The sequence below is a fragment of the Ursus maritimus genome, unplaced genomic scaffold (assembly GCF_017311325.1).
Source record: "Ursus maritimus isolate PB19 unplaced genomic scaffold, ASM1731132v1 scaffold_31, whole genome shotgun sequence".
NCBI classification, from domain to species: domain Eukaryota; kingdom Metazoa; phylum Chordata; class Mammalia; order Carnivora; family Ursidae; genus Ursus; species Ursus maritimus.
The window spans coordinates 22,185,826-22,211,034 of record NW_024425675.1 but is presented as its reverse complement, the minus strand read 5'-3'; the positions used below and the strand labels follow the sequence as shown (position 1 = coordinate 22,211,034).

Here is a 25,209-nt window from a genome sequence, read left to right as displayed (position 1 = left end):
AAAGAGCCTGACATCACTTCACTTCTTGTGTCAGTTGTTAAGAGTAAGGTAAAAGAATGGGTGTAATTTCCAATTTATTTTTCTTTGGGAAGATTCTGTACTGCAGACGTATTATGTATGCATTATACTTCCCTAAGTTTTCCCCGTAGCAGCTGTACAAATAGCCATTCCATTGTGCATTGCCCCCTTTCTTCCATCTTCATGAAAGACTCATCTAAACACTTAGAATCAAAATTTTCCTATGCAACATTCAATATCAGTTTAATAATAATGATAATAAGCAAGGGGTGCCTGGGTACCTCGGTAGGTTAGGGGTCAAATCTTGATTTCGGCTCGGGTGATGATCTCAGGGTTGTGGGATCGAGCTCCTCATCGGGCTCCAGCCTGGCCGTGAAGCCTGCTTAGGATGCTCTCTCCCTCTCCCTCTGCCCCTCCCTCCACACTTGCACACTTGCACTCTCTCTCTCAAAATAATAATGATGATAAACTAATAATAACAGCTATCATCTTTTGGTACTCACTATTTTGCAAGTTATATACAACTAATCTTTTTTAAATTTTCAAACAGTGCAATCATAATACAGCTAACATTACTTACTATGTGTCAGGCATTGTTCTAAATATTTTACATGCACTAATTATTTAATCCTCACAATAATCCAATGTGATAAGTACTATTAAGCTCGTTTTACTAATGGGAAATGTGAGGGATAAAGAAGTTAGGGAACCTGCCCATGCTCCCAGCTGGTCAGCGATAGAGCCAAGATTAGGAGTCAGGCAGTTTAGATGAAGTTACTTAGCCATGAGCCTATGCTAGCTTTCTCTAAGATAGGCATAATTATCTCCATTTCCAAATGGAAAGCGAGATGTGTTCCACCGTGAGATGTGACCAATATTAGCTATGCGGTCACAGAGTTAATAACAGGCAAAGCTAGAATTTGAACCTAAATATGTTCCTTCAAAAGCCCTGTTTCCTCAAAATTCTCTGGCTATATGTCGTTTCCTTTGCTGGCAACTCCTCCTTCTCATTTCAACCTTTAAACTTTTGAGTTCTTCAGAATTCTAAATCTAGGCCTTCTCATTTGTATCCAGGTTCTCAGTAATATCTATACATTGAAAACAGTCAAATGTTTTTTTTTTTTTCCAGTCCCTTCTTTTCTTCTGATTTCTGACAGGTGCATCCAACTGCCCAGTTGACAGATCTACTTAATATCACAGATAAAAACTCAAATGTCCCAAGTGAACTTTGCCAAGTTTGTTCCTCTCCATTCTCCCTCATCTCAGTCAATGGCATAAACATCAACTCAGTTGCTCTGGAAGCAAAGCAAAGAAAGGGGCAGTGAATGGTTGCTTACCTTGAAGACATTATCTGAAGAAGCCACATTCACAAATCGTTTTTAAAGACATATGTTGATGTGATAGTTGTTACAACCCTGAAGAAATGGTGTAAGAGGAAGGAAAGTGAAAGTAAGACCATGGCACAAGTAGAGAATATGGTTTTTAAAAGGGGTACTTTAAAAATATACTCCCTCCTTCACTAAGCAGTAGGAGAGGATAAGGAGCTTGTTAGAACTTGACGTTGCCCTTGAGTTATCCATCCTTGACACCTCTTTTTGCTTGCCTAACTCCTATTTTATTTTCGAGGTTTCAGTTTACATAATCTTTCAGACTAGATAACATTCCCTCAGTTATGTAGTTTCATAGCATCTTATACCCATCTTTTGTGATTCTTTTATACTTGTAATTAATTATCTGTGTGATTACTTAACTTCTATCAGGGATTATAAGCTCCTGAACGTAGGAACCATGTCTGACTTCTTCACTTCTATATTCCAAAGCACCTAGCACAATGCTGGCATATAGTAGGTACTCAATAAATATTAATTCAGTAAGTAAATGCCTATTACTTTTCATCAGATGAATATATGCCAGATTGATTTTCAATAAAGTAAAACAATGTTATGCTTCTACTGTGTTAGGTAGGAGATGGGTCATTGAGTTACAGAATGTTAGAATTGCAAGTACTCTCACAGAGCACTCGCGATATACAAGCAAACAGTTAAAAAAATCATTATCCCAACTCAAACATTTTTATCTTTTGGGAGACAAGATAAGCGAGGGAAAAAAATGTTCAACTGAAAACACTGCCTCTGTGTTACAGGAATTCAAGAGAGGAAGGGGTCAGCTTGGGTGCATCAGTTAGCTGCTTCGCAGAACATCATAAGGTAGGAGAGCTGCGCTGGAAGTCTCAGTGATGACAGATGGACTTTCTGCAAGAGTATAGAGATGAAAATCAGAAGTTGGAAAAAGGGGGCACCTGGGTGGCTCAGTCATTAAGCATCCAACTCTTGGTTTTGGTTCAGGTTGTGATCTCAGGGTTGTGAGATCAAGCCCTGCATCCGGCTCCATGCTTGGTGTGGAGTCTGCTTGAGAATCTCTCTCCCTCTCCTTCTGCCCCACCCCAACTCATGCATGCTCTCTCACTCATATAAATAAATACATCTTTAAAAACAAAACAAAACAAAAAAGAAGTTGGAAAAGAAAAATGACTGAAAAGACATTCAGAATAGAAACAGAAAAGATAGAGGACTAACAAGGCAGAGTGTTGTGGTAGCCAGTGAAAGAGTTACACAAGAGAATGCATGGGTGACAGGCCAAAAGGAGGAGTGTGGTACACCCTTCAGTCAGACATTTCTAGAAATGGACATGTGGTCATAGGCTGTGGTAGATGGCCTCTAAGATGGCACTCAAGGATGCCCACCTCCTGGTCTTCACACCCTCATGTAATCCCCTCCCTTTGAGCATAGGCTGGGTTTAGTGGCTAACTTCTAATGAGTATAATACAGCACAAGTGATTGTTTGTTAGTACTATTAGTTTACAAAAATCTTGGTGCTTTCTCTCCCTTGCTCCCAGAGGGCAGCCAGCTGCCATGTTGTGACTTATGCTTTGGAAAGGCCCACACAGAAAAGAACTGAGGGAGGCTTCTGGCCAACAGCCAATGAGGAACTCAATCCAGCCAACAACCATGTGGGTGAAATGAAAGTTGATTCTCCCCCAGGTGAGCCTTCAGATGAGATCACAATCTCAACCAGCAGTCTGACTGCAACTTCATGAGAGGCCTTGAACCCCAGGTACTGAGCTAAGATTTGTCTGGATTACTGACCTACAAAAACTGTGAGATAATATGCTTGTTGTTTCAAGCTACTACATTGTGGGGTCAGACAACTAATATGATGATAATCAAAATTATTGTTATTATTTTTTAAAGATTTTATTTTTAAGGGATCTCTACACCCAACATAGGGCTTGAACTCATGACCCCAAGACCAAGAGTCACATGCTCCACTGACTAAGCTAGCCAGGTGCTGTAATAACCAAAATTATTTTTAGTGCTATATGTTATATACACATACTTATATAAATATATTTTATAAGTCAGATATATTTCACTATGTAGGGGGGAAAGTCATCCAAACAAAGAGAAGATCTTTGCTATTAGCCAGAGGAAAGAAAAGATACTAAGAAGTAGTCATTTTTTAAGGAATTTCTATTAATCAGGGAAGAAATGAGATTAGGTAAAAGCAATAGAGAAAAATCCTTTAGCCTAAAGGATTCATCTGAATAAATTTTACCTTTTTAAAAAAATTTTCACTTTTTGCTCCTCACTTACCTGGGTCAGAATAGTTGGTTATGTATACCTTCTTCTTCTTAACATCTCTAATGAAAGTGGGCAGGGGTAAGGAAAGAAAATGAAATTAGTTACTTTTGGCAACAGATAAATTTTGGGTTATATATAAAAAGGAATAATGTATGTATGTGCTCCATTATCATGATAATTTGAGAATTCCTTTTAATAGAAAGTAGCTGCTGCAAGAAATTATTCTACCTTCAAAGTATAAATTCTAGCACACTCAGTGCTTCAAATAATAGGACAAAGAACCCAAGGAAAGACCTTTCTTCAAAAATAAAATAAGTGTGGGTCAACTGGGTGGCGTAGTTGGTTAAGCATCTGACTCTTGATTTTGTCTCAGGTCATGATTTCGGGGTTGTGAGATCAAGCCCCTCATTGGACTCCGTGCTAGATATTGAGCCTGACTGATATTCTCTCTCTCCCTTGCCCTCTGCCCCTCCTCCATGCTCACTCTCTCTCTCAAAAATAAAATAAAATAAAATAAAATAAAATAAAATAAAATAAAATAAAATTAAATTAAATTAAATTAAATTAAATTAAATTAAATTAAACAGGCCTGTTTCTAGCCTGATGAGTTGACCATTCCCATATTTGAACTTAATTCTATTAATAAGACAGAATTAGCTGTGTAAAGGAAGAAAAATTTTATCCCTCTACCCTCCTAGACTCTCTGCCTGGGGTCCTGCAAATTAGACTGACAAAAGACAGATTAACAAGAGAAAAACAGAATTTATCAACACATGCGCTGCCCTCCTGCACACATGGGAGAAATTCAGTGATGAGTAACTCAAGGGAGTGGTTAGAACTTGGGCTTATATAGCATCTTAACAAAAGAACAATGAATTTGCAGAAAAGATGAGAAAAAGGAAACAGTATTTAGGTTTTTAGGGGTGGCAAATTGTGGGAAGGTAAATATAGGGGGACCAATGGAAGATAAAGTTTGTTTTAGTGAGGTTGTTTGGTAGATTCCACTGGTGCCTTCTCTGGGCTGATTAGAGTCTAGTTGTCTTCAGTGATTAAGAATCATTCTGCCCTTCTTATATTTGTTTCTTTTCAATTGCTTTCAGTTCAAAATGATCCCTATGCCAGAGTGACATATTTTGGGGTGGCATACTCTGAACCCCTTCAGTTGATACCTAGAATATTCCCATTCTCATATTGAGTCATTGCTAATTATCTTGTACCCTGACACTCAGACTTACTTATCAGGCCTCATATAGGCTCAAGATCATCACACCCCAGGAATCATGCTGAGGGCCACTACTATGACTAAGACCTTATAACAACAACAACAACAACAACAACAACAACAACAACACAATAACAATAATAATAATAATGGCTAATACTTATTAAGTCTTTACATTATGCCAGGCATTGTTCTAAAGTGGTTTACAGGTAGTTACACAAACCCTGTTAGGTAGGTACTATTACAATTCCCATTTTACAGATAGGGAAACTACGGCTTAGAGTGTTTAAGTAACTTGGCCATGATCCCACAGCTAGAAAGTGGTAGCACTAGAATTTCAACACAGGCAGTCAGCCTCTAATGTCCATACATTCACTAACAAATGTTTCTGGGGTACTTATTTTGTGCCAGGCACTCTTCTAAGCACTTAAGATACATCAATGAGCAAAACCTACAAAGATCTTTGTCTTTATGGAGCTTACATATTAGTTAAGGGAGATAGACAAAAATGATAAGCAGATTTTATGGTATGTTAGGAAATGATATGTGTAATGATAAAAATAAGAAGAGTAGAGTAAGGTGCAGAAGTATGAGGGGTGATGAGGTTAGTTGCAATTTTAAGAAGGGTATCAGGGCAGACCTTTCTAATTTTCAGCTATATTCAAAAATATTTTATAAATGTTTAAAATTTAAAATATTTTATTTTATTTTTTCCCAATGTAGGTAATATTATATAAAATATATTTATTTATTTTAAAGACTTTATTTTTAAGTAATCTCTACACCCAACGTGGGGCTCAAACTCACAACCGTGAGATCAAGAGTCACATGTTTTACCGACTGAACCAGTCAGATTCCTCTAAAATATAAAATATCTTTAAAAGGTGAAAAATACAAAGATCATAAACCAAATACCCATATTCTCATCGCCCACAATTTGACAAATATTAACATATTGAAATACTAACAGAGACTAACATTTTGAAATATTTATATCAGAATTTTCAGAAGAACTATAGCACTGTAGAAATCATAAAAGCTCTTGCCCCACCCATCCTATTCCTCTCCATGCCCCCCCTAACAATTTACTGAAATTGATATGCATCCTACCTAATCACATATTTATACTTTTACTATATATGTACAGGTTCATTAAAAACACATTCACTAACTTGTATATTTTAAAAATTTGTGTGAATATCATTCCTATCATTTTTTTTCTCAATTTTATATTCTTGGGAAATATTTGTGTTCTATGTGTACATCTAGTTCATTCATTTTTAATTCCTGTAGAGCATTCCATTGTATAAATAAGTGAGACCTACACTCTCCCCTTCTCCTCTAGTGGCCTAATACATATCCTCTTACTTTGTATATTAAGCTTTAGAATCAAAAACATTTAATTTGAATGAACTTTATAGAACATGTAGACCATGAGGAAATAGAGAGGTTGTGTACTCCCAAGGCCACAGAGCCAATCAATGAAAAAAATGGAATTAGAATCTGGTAGCCTGATACCCAGCACAGCACTCATGCAACTACTACAGCATTACATTTCAATTCTAGGAATCTGCATAGAACTATATATAGAACCATCTCTATATAACAGTCTATATCCATATTCTATGTAGAAATAACATAATAGTAGAAAAGAGAACAAAACATTTAAGTTTTCCAGAAATAATAAAACTATTAAACTATATAAACTGTAGTTTTAAAAATAGCATTAGTAATATTCTAATGATAATAATAGTTCTTTTTCCCCACAGTCTGCTATGCATTTCTTTAATTGACTGCTCTTAGACAACAGCTCTGTGAATCAGATATTAATTTTAGGAAATAAGTCTGACTCAATGTGGAAAAAGTATGGAAAGGCAAGGAATGACCCAAGGCCAAAGACCATTTAGGAAGCTACTGTGGTCCTCCTGGAGAGAGGTGCTGATGGCCTGGACTAGGAGGTAATGATGGAGAGTGGACAGATTTAAGAACTACTTTGGACAGATGTACCTGGGGTCCAGGGATGGGATCTGTGTCATCTTTATTCCCAGTTGCTGACTACATTTTTGCACAGTCCATGCATTAGGGATATGCCACACCTTTTCCCCCTCTGCAGCATCATCTGCCAACTTCCTAGTTGTTCCTCTTTATTCACCAGAGGCTTCAACATATGACTAACAGTCTTCCTCTACTTCAATTCCTGCCATTTCCAAGGTGATGTGAGTGTTCCTATGGCACCTCATCTAAAAATCTGACCTCTCAGTTCTGACCTTCTCAGCTGATGACATTCTCCCTCAATCTACTTTAACCAACCAACATTCCTTATCATTATCAAAATTTGCATCACTTCTGCAATCATCACATCAAAACACCCCATTTTCTTTCTTTCTTTCTTTCTTTCTTTCTTTCTTTCTTTCTTTCTTTCTTTCCTTCTTTCTTCAAAAATATGTTTTTATTAAAGCACAGAGACTGGACCCATGGCAGAAAGAACTGTTTCAAACACACCATTTTCTTACTACGACCTTCTGTTCTAGCTCGGATTCTCAGGCACCCCTAGCTTACCCATTCATCAACCTCATTGAAACTGTCAACTCATTGGCACTTCCCTTCCTTTATCAGTCCATTCTTATATTTCTAGCCTTTTTTCCCCCCAGCATAGAGTCCCTGGTTTTTTGTTTGTTTGTTTTTAATTTCAATCATTCACTAACCAGTATCTTGAATGTTTTTGTCTCTTGGACTTTCTACCATGTCTGCCTGGAAAAATTACCGCCATGAATGGATCCAATCATCATCCTTCCCACCTTCTCTGTACCAAACCAGCTGAGCACTAATGAAGAAAATCACAAAAGAGCAGAAATTGGTATCTCTTTCTATTCAGGGTCACCAACCTCAACTGGGTGGCCCCCAAAACTTTAGAACAATCATCTCCATTTTACAAAATTTCTTAAATGACAGTTTCCTACTGTCCCCACCTTTCTCAACTCTGACTTGCCTCCCCACTCCCCAGCACTTTCTCAGATAATTCTTTGGCGGAAATTATAGCCTCATACTTCACATAGAAGAAATTCCCTCAGAAATCTACCATTGAATCTATAACTCTGATTGCGTTTGCACCAATCTTCTCTTATTTCCACCTGAATCCATGGAAGACACGTCTCTTCTTCTTTCTAGCACCATCTGTGCTTTGATCCCATCCCTCCCCATCTCTGCACGGACCTCATTCTGTTGGATTATCCCTCCCTTCTGTATTTTTGATTTAGTACTTTGGAACATCTTTCAAACGTATTCTGGACTCTTTTGTGTTAAAATTAGAAAGAAAAATATCATAATCACCATAACCAGCTTCATCCCTGAAGATCTGGTTCTAGTGTCCTTTTCACTCGGAGGGTCCCCTGGCACACCTGTTTGTACTTGATGCTGATTTTCTGTGCTTGCAGGGCACATGCCTCTGTCCAAGCATCTCTCATACTGTGTGTTGAGTTCAGTCTGCAACTGGACTGGGAATTGATTAAGGGAAGACACTGTATCTTACTAATCCTTGGAACCTAGCAAAGTGCTCTGTGGGCACGGTGCTTGAGTGAGTGAGGTAGAGAGATCTTTTGGGCTCATAACGTGTAATGTTCTTAGGGGTATGGGGTACAGCTGCACGGCTGACTAGAATGATGGGTGACTGACTAGGGAAGGATACAGATCCCTTCAATCCCCCCACTGCATTGGCAAAGTTAAGGGTGAGTCGTGGAATAAAATAGTTTGAGGGAAATTCTGTCAGAGATAGACCAACGGAGACTCTCAGTATTTCCACACCGCCTGAAATCTTCCATGCCCAATTTCTTTTCACTTTTATTTTATCCCCTTTTTACAGGCTCCTCCTCTCCTATTTTCTACCTTCTCCCTCAATGTTTCTTTCTTTTTTTTTTTTCTTAAAGATTTTATTTATTTATTTGACAGAGATAGACAGCCAGCGAGAGAGGGAACACAAGCAGGGGGAGTGGGAGAGGAAGAAGCAGGCTCATAGCGGAGGAGCCTGATGTGGGGCTCGATCCCATAACGCCAGGATCACACCCTGAGCCGAAGGCAGACGCTTAACCGCTGTGCCACCCAGGCGCCCCTCCCTCAATGTTTCTTAAGAAAAAAAGGAGCAATATTGATTTTCTGGATCCTTCATATGACCTTTCCTTCTTCCGTCCCTTGGTCTCTGTCCCACTCCTTTTTTTTTTTGCACCCTGTCGCTGATTTTCCCCTTCGGTATGAAAACCTATTTCGTGTCTGTGTGGTTGTGTTCTGGGGCTTCCAGCTGAGAGGCGGTGTTAGGTAAATACTCCTGGCGGGAGTCCTTAGAACAGACAGAGATAACGAGTTTTGTACTGGAAAGCAGACGACGCTCGGCTCCACACTCCCTACTTCCCTCAGCCTCCAGGGCCGCAGAGTCCCGCCGGATCCCCGGACGAGGCTCCGCCCCGCCAGCCGCTGACTTGGATTGGCTCCCAGGGGCCGGCCGCTGGCCAGTCAGGCGCGGGGGCGTTGTCCCGGGGCGGGGCTCCGGCCTCCCGGCTCCAGCTTCCCGCTGGGCCATTGCACAGGTTCCAGGCGGCGGGAGAGCGACGCTTCGTGCTCCCGGCGGGTGCTGCCTCTTGTCTTCCGAGCCGGGGGTCCAGGGGGGACATGGCCACGGCCACTGTGGCAGCAGCAAGACGAGGCTTCTGCCGAGCCCCTCCGCTCCTCCTGCGGCGCGGTTACCAGACGGAGAAGGGCGTCTATGGCTACCGGCCGAGGAAGCCCGAGAGCCGGGAGCCCCGGGGCGGCCTGGCGCTCCCTCCAGGTCTGGGATAGGGCCGGGGTCGTGGGCGCAGGGTCTGGGGAGGCAGGGGGACTCCTCGATAGGCCTGAAGTGGGCTGCTGTTGTGGGGGAGGTCGGACTTCTGGGGTGTGCAAAGTGTGCTCAGGCGGGTGGGGAGCGAGGGGAGGTGAGGGGGCCAAGGGAGGCAGGCGTGGGTGTTGTGTCAGGGTCATCGTCTGTTCAGCCTCGGTAGCTGGCGAATCTTGAGGTCGAGGTCTCGGCCTCGCTTGGGTGATCTGACCAGCGTTCGTGTTCCGACTGGTTTTGTGAGGTCTTGTCTTTTCTATTCCTTGCATGTAAAGTAAACTTGTGGAAACTTAGGTCTTTGCGAAGGCGGGGCTGCGGGAAAAGAAGAGTTTTGAGATCTCCCAGCTTCTCGAGTTTATTCAAAGATACATTTCCAGGGCCATCTCTAAGGCGCGTGTGAACAGAATGTGTGGGGATCACGACACTACTGCAAGGGTGAAGAGGGCAGTTAGTTGGTGGTCTTGGACCACCGCATGGTATTATCTGTCTCCCTGACCTAACTAGCCTCTTACTTTAATTTCAGAGTTTTAAACTCTTTCTGGATTTGGAAGTATGTTACTGGTGGTTTTAATGGATTTGGAAACATGAATATCAGTTTTTGAGAACTTTCTTTGCATATTCATGTGCAAGAGACCTATTTTGAATATTTGGTTTATGTCACAAGTTGTGTATGTTTTTTCTTTTCTTTTTTTTAATATGTATTTATTTGAGAGAGAGAGAGAACGCCGGGTGCAGGTGGGTGAGGGGAGGAGCTGAGGGAGAGAATCTTCTAGCCGACTCCTCCTCAGCATGAGCTCACCTCTGGGGACTCCATGACCCATGAGATCATGACTGAGCCACCCAGGTGCCCCTAAAGTTGTCTATATTTAATCCTTACAGAGTAGAAGATGAATACAGACTGATTATTAGAGGAAGATCATTTGGCATCTTCAGTCCAGTTATTAGATTAACAATGAAGATCCTCTTCATCTTATAAGTACTTGAACTTTGAATCTTCTTTTTTTTTTATTCGACAGAGATAGAGACAGCCAGCGAGAGAGGGAACACAAGCAGGGGGAGTGGGAGAGGAAGAAGCAGGCTCATAGCGGAGGAGCCTGATGTGGGGCTCGATCCCATAACGCCAGGATTACGCCCTGAGCCCAAGGCAGACGCTTAACCGCTGTGCCACCCAGGTGCCCCTGAACTTTGAATATTCTATTATGCATTGGAACCTCAATATTTTGCTCTTGACCTCAGGGGACATTTATAGTAAACCTGATTTCTGTCTCTTGGGTGCAATGGGGTTTCTTTAGGGAAAGCATTTTGGCCAACTAGATTGTTAATCCCTTGAGGGTAAGACTATTGATGTCTTATTTCACTTTGCAAATCAGGTGTCAAGAATTTTGTATGTCATTTATTCTCAAACGTTAAGTGTGTATTCAAATCACTTTGAATTGATTTTTAAAATGTGAGTTCCTGGGGAGCCTGGGTGACTCAGTCAGTTGAGCATCTGACTCTTGATTTTGGCTTAGGTCATGATCTCAGGGTCATAAGATGGAGCCCCACATGGGGCTCCAAGCTCAGCAGGGAGTCTGCTGGAGATTCTATCCCACTCCCTCTATACCCCGGTGCGCGCTCTCTCTCTCTCTTTCAAATAAATAAATAAATCTTAAAAAAAAAAAAAAGCCAGTTCCCACGCATCCCCCCCACCCCAGGGTTCTAATTCAGTGGTCTGAGATCTGGTTAAAAAATACAGATTTTTATCAGGCATCCAAGGTGATTCTCTAGCAGAAAGTCCATAGCCAGCTATGGCCAAATACTATTTTTGTCTTAAGGGATGTATGTGTAGGACATGTTCGACCAAGCACCTCACTTGGTAACCTTTGAAAAGGTCAGTATTGAGTTAGAACAGCAGGCCAAGGGTGGCTCCTTGTGGTATTGGGAGGCAAGAGTGAAATCAGTGCCTGGAAACCATTGTTCCACAGTTACAGGATCTAGCTTAAGGGATTTTGTTGCTAAAGGCAATCATTTTCTTTTCATTCTTCTTAACTTTTAACTACTCTGAATAAAACTGAAAGGCAAGTGGGCCACCCTATACCTTTCTTCAAAATTACCATTGCATGCAGATCCTTGGCAGGTTTTTCTTCTCTCTGTTTCAGAATTTACTCCATTATTTTGTAGTGACTCTGTTTGTAGATCACTGTCTCCTACTAGGCTGGGTAGGAGAAAGGGAGAGGAGAGTGGGGTCTCTCCGAGTGGCATCTCCCTGGCCAGAACTTGGTCAATATATATCTGAAAAGGAGACTGGAAAGCATAATTTTTAAAAAAATTAATTTATTTGTCAGAGAGAGAGCGCGAGAGAGCAAGAGAAAGCACAAGCAGGGGGAGTGGCAGGCAGAGGGAAAAGCAGGCTCCCTACTGAGCAAGGAGCCAGATGCAGGACTTGATCCCAGGACCCTGGGATCATGACCTGAGCCAAAGGCAGACACAACCAACTGAGCATATTGGAAAATAATTAGTAATCACCACACTCCACCCCTCTGGCCACTCAAATAACCTAAGCTTTTCTTCCCATACATAGAATGTATTCACCTCCTTTCTCCTCTATTCACTTCTTGAATCCATCTCAAAGTCCATTGTCTCTGGAGAATGTACAGTCCTCTCTGTCAGGGCTGGCGGTGTCTTCTCATGCTCTGGAATTTTATGAACTGCCACACATCCCCTATTGACACATTCCATATACAAAGAAAATGCTCATCTGGAAAAGGAAAGAATGAGGAACTACAGCAGTCACTATTCAAACCAGCTATCAAATCCTGTTGGAGAGGAATGATAAAAGTTCCTTGGTATGGCTGTGTAGTAAGTACATTACATTCCCCTGGCTGTGCCTTCTGTGTCTTTCTTCATCCATTGCCTTCTGTGGCCATCTCTGACGTGGCACTGGGAAGTGTGCCGTCCTTGGGGGCTGCATACCTTCCATAACCTACTTTATTTTAGTAAGGTTAGGGGCCTGAGAGTTACTTTTGGGGTCATCAATCACAACTATTTTTTATGACCAGAACTGGGATTCGTTTGACAGTACAATTTTCTTTCTCTCTCTCTCTCTCTTTTTTTTAAGGTTTATTTGTTTATGTGAGGGGGTAGGGGAAGAGGAAGAGGGGAGAGAATCCTGAAGCAGACTCCCTGCTGAGTGCGGAGCCTGATGCGGAATTCCATCCCAGGACCCTGAGATCATGACCTGAGCTGAAATCAGGAGCCATATGCTCAACTGACTGAGCCACCCAGGCACCTAGCAGTATAAGTTTCTTGTAACAGTCATAGGTCTGCAGTCTTTTTGCCTGTGGTCATTCTATGAGCAAATTGCCTTCAGTCAAAGATCTTATCTAGACCTATTTTTAAGCCTTGAAACCTCTGATCTTTTATTTATTGCTTCTGTGTCCTGCCCACTCAGCTCCCTAAACTTAATGGTGCTTGCCTTGAGACTTTCTAAAATAATAGTGGGAAGGCAACACCCTTTGTGGAGCTTGTAGGCTCAGCTGGCTCCTATCATCTAACAGTGAATGCTTTCTAGAAGGTACTTGAAGAAGGGTTTGTCTGTTTTCTTAACCTCCTGCTAAGGTAGCCTCTTCTGAACCACCTTTTCTTTTCTTTCTCTCTTACTTTTTTTTTTTTTTTTTAGATTTTGTTTATTTATTTGAGAGAGAGAGAGAGGGAGAGAGAGAGAGAGAACAAGCTGGGGAGGGGCAGAGGGAGAGGGAGAGGCAGTATCCCTGCTGAGCAGGGTGACTGGAGCTGAAGGTGGACGCCTAACCAACTGAGCCACTCAGGCACCCCCACCCACCTCAAACTACCTTTTCTAAGTGCTTCTAATTTTCCAAGCTTGCCAGGATCTGCCTTCTAGGTACAGAGGCCTCCCGCAGCAGAGCTGAATTTCCCTCCATCCCTTCTTGTTTGATCTCGCTTGACCTCATCTTTCTCCCAGGGCTTTCTTGAAAGTGACAAGAAACAGCGATCAGACGCTACTAAGCTATAGCCCCATGGACATAAAGTCTGCCCACAGGATATCACAGGTGACAGTTTTACTGTGTGTTTTGTCAGACAGCATAACACAGCCCTCGTTAGCTTTCTAGTCTGAAATATCTGGTCCCTGGCACCTACTGCCAGACTGGCTAAGCCAATGTCATGTGTATTTTAGGCTCTGTTATGGTAGCCAGCCACCTCGGGTACCAAATTGTGTATTAGATAGAACAAGTTCAGGGACGCATCAGAGACCTGGCATAACAGTGACTTAAGTAAGATGAGCAAAGGTCTGAGCTGGTATGACAGCTTTGCTCTGCAAAGTCATATGGGGTTCAGGCTCCTTCTATGTTGTTTCTTCACCATCCTGTGGTGATACTCTCTACTCTGGTCCAGGATGGGTCACCATTGTATCCCCAGTCTGGCCAGCAGGACAGAGGAAAGGGGGAAGGGAAAGAGAACACTTCTCCTTTTAAGGGCAAGACCCAGAAGGTGCAGACATCACTGCTATTACCTTCTCACTCATCAGCACTTAGTTACATGGCCAACTGGCTGCCTGGGAGGCCGGGATGTATATCTTTATTCAATATCCATATATTCAACCATGTATTACCGTGAAAGAGAAGGGAACATGGATATTGGGAGTTGTAGGAGTCTCCACTACAGATGAATTGTAAAGATCTGGGGCAAGCAACCCACCTTCAAAGTTTTCACCTCATACTTCATATCAAATTTTGAGCACTGTGTTTCTTAAAGCCTTGCTTTCTTTCTATTTTCACTATTGGGATCCTCGCCCAGGCCTTTAATTCTGGTCTGCTGCAAAAAAATATTTAACTCAGGTGTTCCTAACCAAGGGCCGTGGATCCCTATAAAAAAGTTTCAGAGGGTCTGTGGACTTTGCACAACTCTGTGTGTGTCTATTTTTAGGCAAAGAGCCTGTAGTTTTCATTGAATTCTCAAAGAGATGCATGACTTCAAAAAGATAAAACTGCTAGTCTCACTGGTATAAAATTTGTAGCCTAGTTCCTGGCTGGCTTAGTCCAGTCTTTCTGAAACATTGGTTTCATTGAGTCATTTTTCTGAACTCAGATGTCCAAAGGCTCTACTTTGCCTCTCAGAATAAAATCAGATTCTTTAGCTTGATATTCAGTGCCCTTCATGTTTCATGACCCATTCTGCCTTCTTTCTTACCTCTTTCCGACATAAATTGCCCCACATTCTAGCCTTTATCCTATATGCCTTTCCACTTCTTACCCACCTCCATTCCCATCTCTTCCCTGACATCTGTCCAGACAACTCCAGGCTATCCTAATCTAATCTCCTTCAACTCTCAGTATGGGACCCCTTGGACTCTACTGAACGTTTTATGACTGTGAGGTTTTGTGTAGGGACCATCCTCTCACATTGTGAGATCCTGCCTGGTGAAGACCTTGTCTTACATTCCTCTCAGCTCCACAGTTAACGGAATACTTATTAAATGATTTATTCCTACAAAGAAATGGAAATATGATTCTGTATATGCAATTTATTTGTAACATTTAGTGCATTTGAATTTTGCACGTACCACCATAACACCAAGTATCAAGAAAGGAAGCACCGTGTACATTGGGTAATGTATTATATTACTATGTTTTAGAAAAAGTAGTAATTTCTTTTTTACTGATGAACACTATGAAGACTTGCTGGGTTTTTTCTTAAGTTCCACTTAAGTGTGTGCTTAAGTTTTATTAATTAGAACCAGGAGTACATGGTTTAAATAACACCTGCCAAAAGGTACCGTCTTGGTTGAGAGGAATGTTTGAGTTGGTGTGATGGGTCACGTACACAGCTTTTTGGTATTGGCAAAGTTAGTCAAAGGACAAGCCCTGCTGAAAATGGACACATGGCATCGTCCTGTAGCAAAGGTGACATAGTGAAGTAGGAGGAGGTATGATCAAAGTCAGGGTGCCTCCCTCCGCCTCTTTGCCCTTCCTTCGTCAGCCTTCTTTCTTCAAATATTTATCTTGGCTGAAAATCCATGCCTGCATAGGACAACTGCATCATTTGCTAAGGCTTCCATTACATGGAGGCTTTAAGGAGATACTGAATTTGCTTCTAGTAACCTCTTAGATGGCAGTGGTTTCACTAGTTAAAATTTGATGAGTGTTCTTTGTAGCTAACCATTAGTAACAGCTTGTACTTTAACCTCTGTAAGCCTCAATTCAGGTAAGCTTGAATTTATTTATCAGCAATCGCAGTTGAAAATGGAAGAGTGCTGATTCATGAGTATAAACTTAATTATGGAGGATTTGGATTATAAAAAACGGCAGAATTTAGGGACCAGCAGAACATGGGAGCCATAGGATTCCAAACAGCATTGCGTGGTTACTGACTTTGGCATTGAACTTTGATAGTTGAAGTGAGGTTATAGGTATGTTGCACATTGGAAATAACGGGAGCCTTTACTGGAGTCGTGGGAAAAGCAGTTGAAGAAAATCTTATTGCATTAGAGATTTTTAAAAATCTCCATAACTCTGGAGTACAAATGAAGACCAAAAAAGGCTGATGACATTGGCTCTTGTACTTTTTTTTTTTTTTAATGTCTCCATGATGTCCAGTTCTCTCATCCCTTTTGCTGTAGGCTCTGGACTTTCCTTTTCAATTTTTGTTATAATATAATGGATAAAAGACTGGATTGAAGTCAAATATGCTTGAGTTCAAATTCTACCTTCTTCACTACCTATGTGACATTTTGCAAGTCACTTAACCTCTTTGAGCCTCAGTTTACTCTTCTGCAGCTAAGGATACCTATTTCAGTGTTTTAAGAGTTAGGTTAAATGCAGTGTGTGAAACAGTGAGCACAATGTGTAGCAAAAGTTAGTTCTCGGGGTGCCTGGGTGGCTCAGTCAGTTAAGCATCTGTCTTTGGCTGAGCTCATGATCCCAGGATTCTGGGACTGAGCCCCATATTGGGCTTCCTTGCTAGGCAAGGAGTCTCCTCCCTCTCCCTCTGCCCTGCCCTCCTGTACTCACGTGCGTGCTTTCTCCCTCTGTCTCTCTCTCAAATAAATAAATAAAATCTTTTTCTAAAAATGTTAGTACTCACTATCATTTACTATCAATCTGTGACCCTTACTTATCTATCTTGGCAATGATTTAGGAGAGGATTGGGAGAAAAACAGAAAGGACCAAAACAAGGGGTTTTTGTTTTGTTTTGTTTTGTCTTTTTTTTTAAGAAAGAAATATCTGGCAAAATAAATTTATCTAATAAAGATATTGTGTTTGAGATGAAAGAGAGGGTATGATATAAAATGAACTCAGTTGCACAGCCTAGGTCTGAGTTTGCTGTACAGAATATAGTATTCTGGTACAAAGTCTTGGTTTTAATGTGGTTATCTACGACATTTTAAGCTGAAGCGGGGAGGCAGCCCGTCACATTTTAATGGGGTTCAGAGGGACTCCAATTATGAAATTCTCTTTCTTGGAGTCTTCAGTCATTTTATCCAACATTCCCACTTGCTGTAAGCATATGCTGCCTTGAAGGAAGGAGATTATTGGATCTGATCTAGAGATTTTGGGGGGAGGTTACTTATGACCAGATGATGAGAAAGAACTCTACTGACTTTATTTTTTTATTTTATATATTTTTTAAGATTTTATTTATTTATTTTGACAGAAAGGGACAGCCAGTGAGAGAGGGAACACAAGCAGGGGGAGTAGGAGAGGAAGAAGCAGGCTCCCAGCGGAGAAGCCTGATGTGGGGCTCGATCCCAGAACGCCGGGATCACGCCCTGAGCCAAAGGCAGCTGCCTAACGACTGCGCCACCCAGGCGCCCCAGAACTCTACTGACTTTAAGTTTAAGTACTAAGTTTAGTTTATCTGCCTGTGTAGTTCATGATGGTTAATATGAACCCTTTCTTCCTGAAAACCACACTCTTGAGTGCCCTTACTGTGCTTGCTTACGGAGAGAATAAAGTCATTGATGTAGATATCCCTTTCATAATTTTTTTTTCACTCCCCTATTGCTAAGGTTCTTATGGTCACAAGCAACAGAAACCAACCACGGCTATTTAACGCAAAGAGGGAACTTTACTTGAAAGATACAAGGGTATCTCCCAGAACCGAAGGATATGTGCAGCAACCAAGACTCAGCAGGGAGGAAGACCAGAACTAACTCTGGGAATATTGGCAAAAGCTGTGTGTGGGCCCACAGGGCACAGCTGTTAATGTAGTCAGCTCCTATGCCACCATAATGCATGCCGGGGGGCCTCGAGACCGCCCCCACATTTAGAGACTCACCAGAAAGACTCATGGCACTCAGCCTGTAGTTGTGCTCATGGCTCAGATTTATCACAGTGATATAATAAGGATACACAGTGGGATCATAATGGGGAAAGGCACAGGAAAAGGCATCTCTGGAGGCACCTTCGTGCAGGCTTTCATATGCCCTTTCCCCCATGAGGGGTGATACAGAACTCACTCCTCTTCAAGCAGCACAGACACAGTAATATATGTGTGAGGTTGCTAACCTGGAAGTCCATTAGAAGCTCGGCACCCAAGGCTTTTATTGGCAGATGTTCACGTAAGCATCCTCTGCATGTGCCAGAATTCCAGACTTTCAGGAGGAAAGCAAATGTTCAGCATAAACCACATTGTTTGCACAAACAGGAGGCATAGTGAACCACCCTTAGCTCCCAATCCCAAGTCATAAATTCTGGAAAGATTAAATCAGACCCACCTTGACTCAGGTGTCTTTGGAATTCATTAATTGGGAGGGAGGCAGAAGGGAATGAGATAGACATGGCCTTGGGAACCCCCTTCCTGGAATGGGAGGGTGCAGTTCTCAGAAAAGAGGGGCTCAAAGTAAGGAAGAAGGATCCACAGCAGCTCTTGTACTGCACGTTTGAGGGCTCTGGACAGCTTTCATCACGAGGGTTCTGTGACTCTTACAATATGCTGAATCTCAGGACTTCATTCAGTGCATAACCAATGTTTCTTGAGCATCTACTATGTGCCAGTCTCTCTCTCTCTTTTTTTTTTAAAGATTTTATTTTTTTATTTGACAGAGATAGAGACAGCCAGCGAGAGAGGGAACACAGCAGGGGGAGTGGGAGAGGAAGAAGCAGGCTCAGAGCGGAGGAGCCTGATGTGGGGCTCGATCCCATAACGCCGGGATCACGCCCTGAGCCGAAGGCGGACGCTTAACCACTGTGCCACCCAGGCGCCCTTATGTGCCAGTCTCTTGAGCCAGAAGCCTGCCTTCAATATTTTCCATTTCGTTTTGAAGAAGAGTTGTGTATATGTGCTGTTGTTTTCCCTATTCTCTCTGGCTTCTTAAGGATTTGAACATCAAATTAAGTTCTTCTGAACTTTTATAGATATCCTAAGTACTAAGTTGTTTGTTTGGGTGTTATTACACCTAACAGAAAGATATTCATTTTTCTGTTACAGTAACCCCTTGGTTTATTTAGACAGTGATAAGTTATTTTTATGAGAAATATATGTATTCAATTGCCATCCTCTCATCCTTTTAAATCTTTTAATTTCACTATTTGCTACAAAAATAATACAGGTAAAGCACTTTTATCCAATGCATTTGAAGCTAGAACGGGTTAATTTCATGTCAGTTAATTTCAAAAAAGATTATTAAAGCAAGGAGTATGATAAAGAAATGAGAGATGTTTTAAATATTTTGACAAATATATTTATTTTTGGTTTTGTATTTGCAAATCTTTAAAATTAAGAGTGCTTATGGAAGTAATCTGAATACAATGTCTCTAGATTTTTATGATATTCCCCCTAATATTTTACTTTCTCCCACAGCGACAGCTGTAGGAACAAATATAACTGATTCTTACAAGCATAAAGTGTACTGGTGGGGACAGGTGTACCAGGTGCACTGGAGAAAATCCACTAATCTAAAGCGTTCAGGGACTCCTGGGTGGCTCAGTCAGTTAAGCGTCTGCCTTCAGCGCAGGTCTTGATCTCCGGGTCCTGGGATTGAGCCCCACATCTGGCTGCCTGCTCAGTGGGGAGACTGCTTCTCCCTCTGCCTGCTGCTCCCCCTGCTTGTGCTCTCTCTCTCTCTCTCTCTGTCGAATAAATAAATAAAATCTTAAAAAAAAAGCTTTCAGAATGCAGGAGGCAACAAGTCAGTTAAATGGATACAGTATAAAGAGCTCTATACATGTTCACTGTGGAAAACAGTAAATATGCTAAGCAAGAAAACGAAAATCAGGAATTTTAATATAGGATAATCCCAAGTTTTTGGTCCATTTTCTTACATATGTGAAATATATATATATACACACATACATATATACGAAGTATATAGATACTAATATTAAGCTATGTAGACTATGTAATGAAATATACGTTATGTGCTATACACACACATGTTAACAAAGAGCAGGCTCATGCTATATATATACTGTCTAGAGTCATTTTCATCGACATACACTGACAATTTTCCATTAAGCTTCTCTTACAACATGGTCTCGTGGTGGCTATTGGCAAATGGAGATTAGTTGACAACACTATGGCGTGTCCCTCTCGGAGGACTGGGGGTTTGCTGAGTTAAAACACTAACAATTCAGGAATGTGAATAAAGATAGGGGAATATCCTTGAGGAAAGAGGAGGCTTGACTCCACCTTCAATACCTGAGGGGTGGGTGTGGTGATGAGTAGCTTTACCTCCCTGTCCTCTGGCGGAAAGCATGTTCCAGTTAGGACAGGGGTAGAAGGAATGTTTAGAGAAGACGGTAAGAATGCAGAGAGGTTTGTTAATCGTGGAGCAGAATTCCAGAGGTCACAATGGAAGGATCTGGGAGGCAGAGGGAAGGGATACGGGACTGGGTCTGCAAGAAGAAACCAGAACAACGGAAGGAGGTTCTGAGAGAAAACATTGCCGGGATGGATGTGGGATGTGCCTGAAGTGTGGAGGGGAGGGGACCTCTTTCTTTGGCTCTGCCGAAATAGCAGTGGCCCTGTGTTCTTGGGAGCGAGCAGCACACTTGTGCCAATGCCCATGCCGCTGCCCTCGAGTGGCATGAAAAGCCTGGCGAGCAGTTGGAAATTGGAGCGGTGATCTCTGTGAACTGACGTAGGTTTGCTAAAAGAATGTTTTCAACGGGGCTACTAATTTGAGAACGGTGATGATAACCCTACATGTTTACTACTGGACTTGTCCCGCCGGAGATGTAATTTTGTACACGTTACTGGAAGCTGTGGAAAGTGCAGGAGATCACTCCGCAGGAGAGAACAGACTGAGAAAAAGGCTCTGGGCAGACCTGCAGCACGAATATTTTAGAGATGGGCAAAGAAGAGGAGCTCCCCCAAGATGACTGAGGTTGAGCAGCCAGTGAGTTAGGAGGAAAGCCGGGATCTTGCAAAGCCACAGAGCCCAGGGAAGAATGTGGGGGTTTTGTTCTATTGTGTTTTTTTGGGGTGGGGAGAGTATGTAATTTTGAGGAGTGGCCAATGGGGACAATGCTTTAGACATTGTCTGTCTGGATTTTAGCCACAAATCTGAAGGTTTCTTACTTCATAACACGGCGGTTGAGAACTTCAGTAGGATTCAGAATAGAACCCTATAGCAATTCATATGACTACCCTCCAGACTGAAATCAGTTCATTTACTGGGATTGTTGGATTAGTTTCCTAGTTTATTAGACACAGTATGGAACCTCCTGTCATGTTAGTGCAAACACATCCCTTACGTATCCATTTCAGCTCTGTTCTTTCCTGTGAGCCTGCAGCAAGACATACGTTTTGCAGTCCTCTGACTACAAATCCAACCACGTGTGTGGCTCATTGCATGGCAATAAACGTTCATGAAATGGTCATTAAATGTTTCAAAATATGCTAACAATTTTCTCTGGGTTCTAAGAATAAAAACAAACTGGAAAAATGTTCAGAAAATGTGTGCCCTCAAGAGCGGATCTGCTCATCCTCAGGGATTTGCGGTTAGTTTGTAAGGCTGCCTTGATGAACTGAAAGTGAACGTCGGCATGAAGGATTTTTTTTCTTCTTCAAATTTTGGAAGAACTTTCATGTGGAAAAGGGAAGAAAAGCAGTTTTGGGCTCAATATAAAATCACCAATTAGATTCATTGAGAGATAATGCTTCTCCTCCAGGCAGAGACTAAGCAACCACTCATTTAGGGGTTTATAAAGGGGATTTTTTTTTTTTGCATTATGTGAGTGACAAGATCATTTTTAATATCTTTTTCTAGTGTAAGATTTCATAAGTCTATAAAATAACTATGTACCTGGGGGCCTTTAAGAAATAGAGAAGGAAATATAACATTGATTTTATAGTTCTATTTCTATTTTTTATATAAAATACATTTTTTTTTGCAGATTTTATTTACTTGCCAGAGAGAGATTGAGAGAGAGAGAGAGAGAGAATGAATGTACAAGCAAGGGGAGTGGCAGGTAGAGGGAGAAGTAGGTTTCTCGCTGAGCATGGAGCCTGATGTGGAACTTGATCCCAGGGCCCTGGGATCATGATCTGAGCCGAAGGCAGACGCCTAACCGACTGAGCCACCCAGGCATACCTTTTTATGTAAAATATTTAAAAATCTCAAATAATAATTAAGAGAACTATAATTATCCAGAATCTCAGCATTTTAACAATTCTTTTCAGTTTGGGGTGTTTCCTTTTACGATCTGTTGACGGGCATAGTAGTTTTTTCAAGTGTGCACTCATAATTCTATCTCCTTTTTTTTTTTTTCTAATGACTTTAGCTATCATGAGATAAATTTAAGGAAGTAAGTGTGTTTTCCTAGATTGTGGTGGTCTTTAATCCTGAAATGTGTGTAGGAGCGATACATTGAAAAAGTCTAAGCCTGCAAATACATCTTTGAAAAAACTGATTTTTTTTGGTTTGTGGGCATTTCGTAAATTGTTCGTACTGTTTTATTTCCTCCTTCAATTAGTTGATCATGGCCTTGCCAGATTGGTGACAGTATACTGTGAACATGGTCATAAAGCTGCCAAAATCAACCCCCTCTTCAGTGGACAAGCCTTGCAGGAGGATGTGCCCGAAATCCAAGCTCTTGTGCAGACCCTGCAGGGACCCTTTAATACCACAGGTAAAGCCCACGGATGCTAGACTGTCCATGTGGTGGTTATTTGCCAACATGAGGTAGGGCTCCTTTCTCTGTTCTTGAAGAATCCCCATGCTCTCTGGAGCTAAGGCCTCCATGGGTGTGAGTTGACAGGGAGGGGCACCTTCAAGCACTGTCTAAGAGGACCTGTCTTGAGGTTCTAGAATAGTCTTTCTATAGGGCCCATTTCCTCTGAGTTTAAAAACATATTCACCAAAGACATACAAATAGCCAAAAGGTATATGGAAAAGTATTCAACACCACTCATCATCAGGGAAATGCAAATCAAAACCACAATGAGATATTATCACCTCACTCCTATTAGAATGGTTATCATTAAAAAGACATGAGAGAACAAGTGTTGGTAAATATGTGGAGAAAGGGGAATCCTTATGTACTATTGGTGGGAATGCAAGTAGGTACAGCTACTGTGGAAAACATTATAGAGGTTCCTCAAAAAATTAAAAATAGAATTACCATATGATCCAATAATCTCACTTCTGAGTATTTATCCAAAGGAATTGAAATCTGGATCATGAAGAGTTATCTGTGCTCTCATGTTTATTGTGGGATTATTATAATAGCCAAAATATGGAAACAACCGAAATGTCCATTAGTGGATGAATGAATAAAGAAATGTAGTGGAGGGCACCTGGCTGGCTTAGTTGGTAGAGCATACAATTCTTCATCTTGGGGACATGGGTTCAAGCCACACGTTGGGTGTAGAGCCTACTTAAAAAAAAAGAGAGAAAAAATGCAGTGTAAGCACAGAATGGAATATTATTCAGCCTTAAAAAAGAAGGAAATCGTGCTGTCTGTGACAACATGGATGAACCTTGAGGGCATTATGCTAAGTGAAATAAAACCAGTCACAGAAGACAGATACTGCATGATCCCACTGTATAAGGAGTCCAAAGTAGTCAAACTCGTGCTTGCTTCAGCAGCACAGATATTAAAATTGGAATGATACAGAGAGTTAGCATGGTGCCTGCACAAGGATGACATGCAGATTCATGAAGCATTCCATATTTAAGAAAAATAAGGAAATAAAATAGTCAAAACTCCTAGAACCAGTAGAATAATGGTTCCCAGGATCTGGGGAGAGGTGGAAAAGGGAAGGTGTGAGTCAAAAGGTCCAAAGTTTCAATTATGAAAGATAAATAAGTTCTGGAGATGTTCTATACAACATGGGGCCTAGAGTTAATGATACTGTATCGTATTATTACAACTTTGGTAAGAAAACAGATCTTATGGTCGGTGCTCTTTCCACAAAATAAAAATGAATAAAAAATTGCAAGCCCTGAAATTAAAAAACAACAAAAAAAAGTCAGACTCCCATTATGTGCCAGACACATTATGTCAGTTCATTCTCATACCTACTCCATAAAGAAGTTACTGCCATCTTTATATTACAAATAGGAAAACAGACACTCAGAGAACTTAAGTAACTTGTAGCTAGAAAGTGGCGGAGGTAAGGTGGCAATCCATGTCAGCTTTCATTCGGCAGCCTGTACTTTTTCTGCCTGCTTTCTTGCCCAGCCTGGGAACTTAACCAAAGTTGGGGATGGATAATCACTCAGGATCCTGGGCTCCTACCTCATGTCATATTTTTTGTTTGTTTGTTTGGTTGGTTTTGTTTTGTTTTTTTGGTGCTGAAACCCGGGATGTCATATTTTATTTTATTTTATTATTTTAATTTTTATTTATTATTTTTAAAGATTTTATTTTTAAGTAATTTCTACACCCAACATTGGGCTCGAACTCCCAACCCTGAGGTTGAGAGTCACACGCTCTTACAACTGAGCCAGCCAGGTGTTCCTCATGTCATTTTTTAAAGTTAATCTTGGCCAATGTCAGATTCTGGTACATGCATCAGTTAGTAATGTTCTGGTAATTTATTACAGTGTAATAAAGCACTCCAAAATGTAGTGACTTAAGGGCACAACAATTTTATTATCTTGCAGTTCTAGGATTTGACTGGACTTAGCTACATAATTCTCAGCTGGAGAATGCTATCGTAATTTAAATGGCCCTTCAGGAATGGAAAAGCTAACTGTTTTAGTGTCATCCCTGTCCCCTTGTTGTGCCTTATTCTTGCTGAGTCTACTTACAGGTCCCTGATATTTTTGTGTCAACTCATATATCCATGACTTTGCATGAAATGTCCTTCGGTCTACGTGATCAACCTAGGACATACCTGTTCATTTTTAAGCATTCAGCAAGCGCTGCCTACTCTGTGAGGCAGAGCTACCCAGAGCTTGCCAAGGTAGAGTTCAGTATCCCCTCACCCATGCTCTCATAGTACTGTGGGTAACTCTCAACAGCAGCACATCTCCCAAAACCAATAAAAAAACTTAATCTGACTTCTTTTTTTTTTTTTTT

At 41.3% G+C, this 25,209-nt stretch overlaps 1 protein-coding gene and 1 non-coding gene across 2 annotated transcripts in view; both read left to right on the top strand.

The window, feature by feature from the left end:
- The first annotated feature begins 9,510 nt into the window (after positions 1–9,510).
- Positions 9,511–25,209, top strand: part of DHTKD1 (dehydrogenase E1 and transketolase domain containing 1) — a 51,562-nt gene continuing 35,863 nt past the window's right edge. The window contains exons 1-2 of the mRNA XM_008705455.2: positions 9,511–9,697; positions 22,657–22,812. Coding sequence (XP_008703677.2) covers positions 9,541–9,697; positions 22,657–22,812 — 313 coding nt within the window. The 5' untranslated portion in view covers positions 9,511–9,540. The remainder of the gene's footprint in view (positions 9,698–22,656; positions 22,813–25,209) is intronic.
- Positions 23,756–23,860, top strand: LOC121106356. Its single transcript, XR_005838985.1, has one exon. It is a non-coding gene; the product is annotated as a U6 spliceosomal RNA (small nuclear RNA).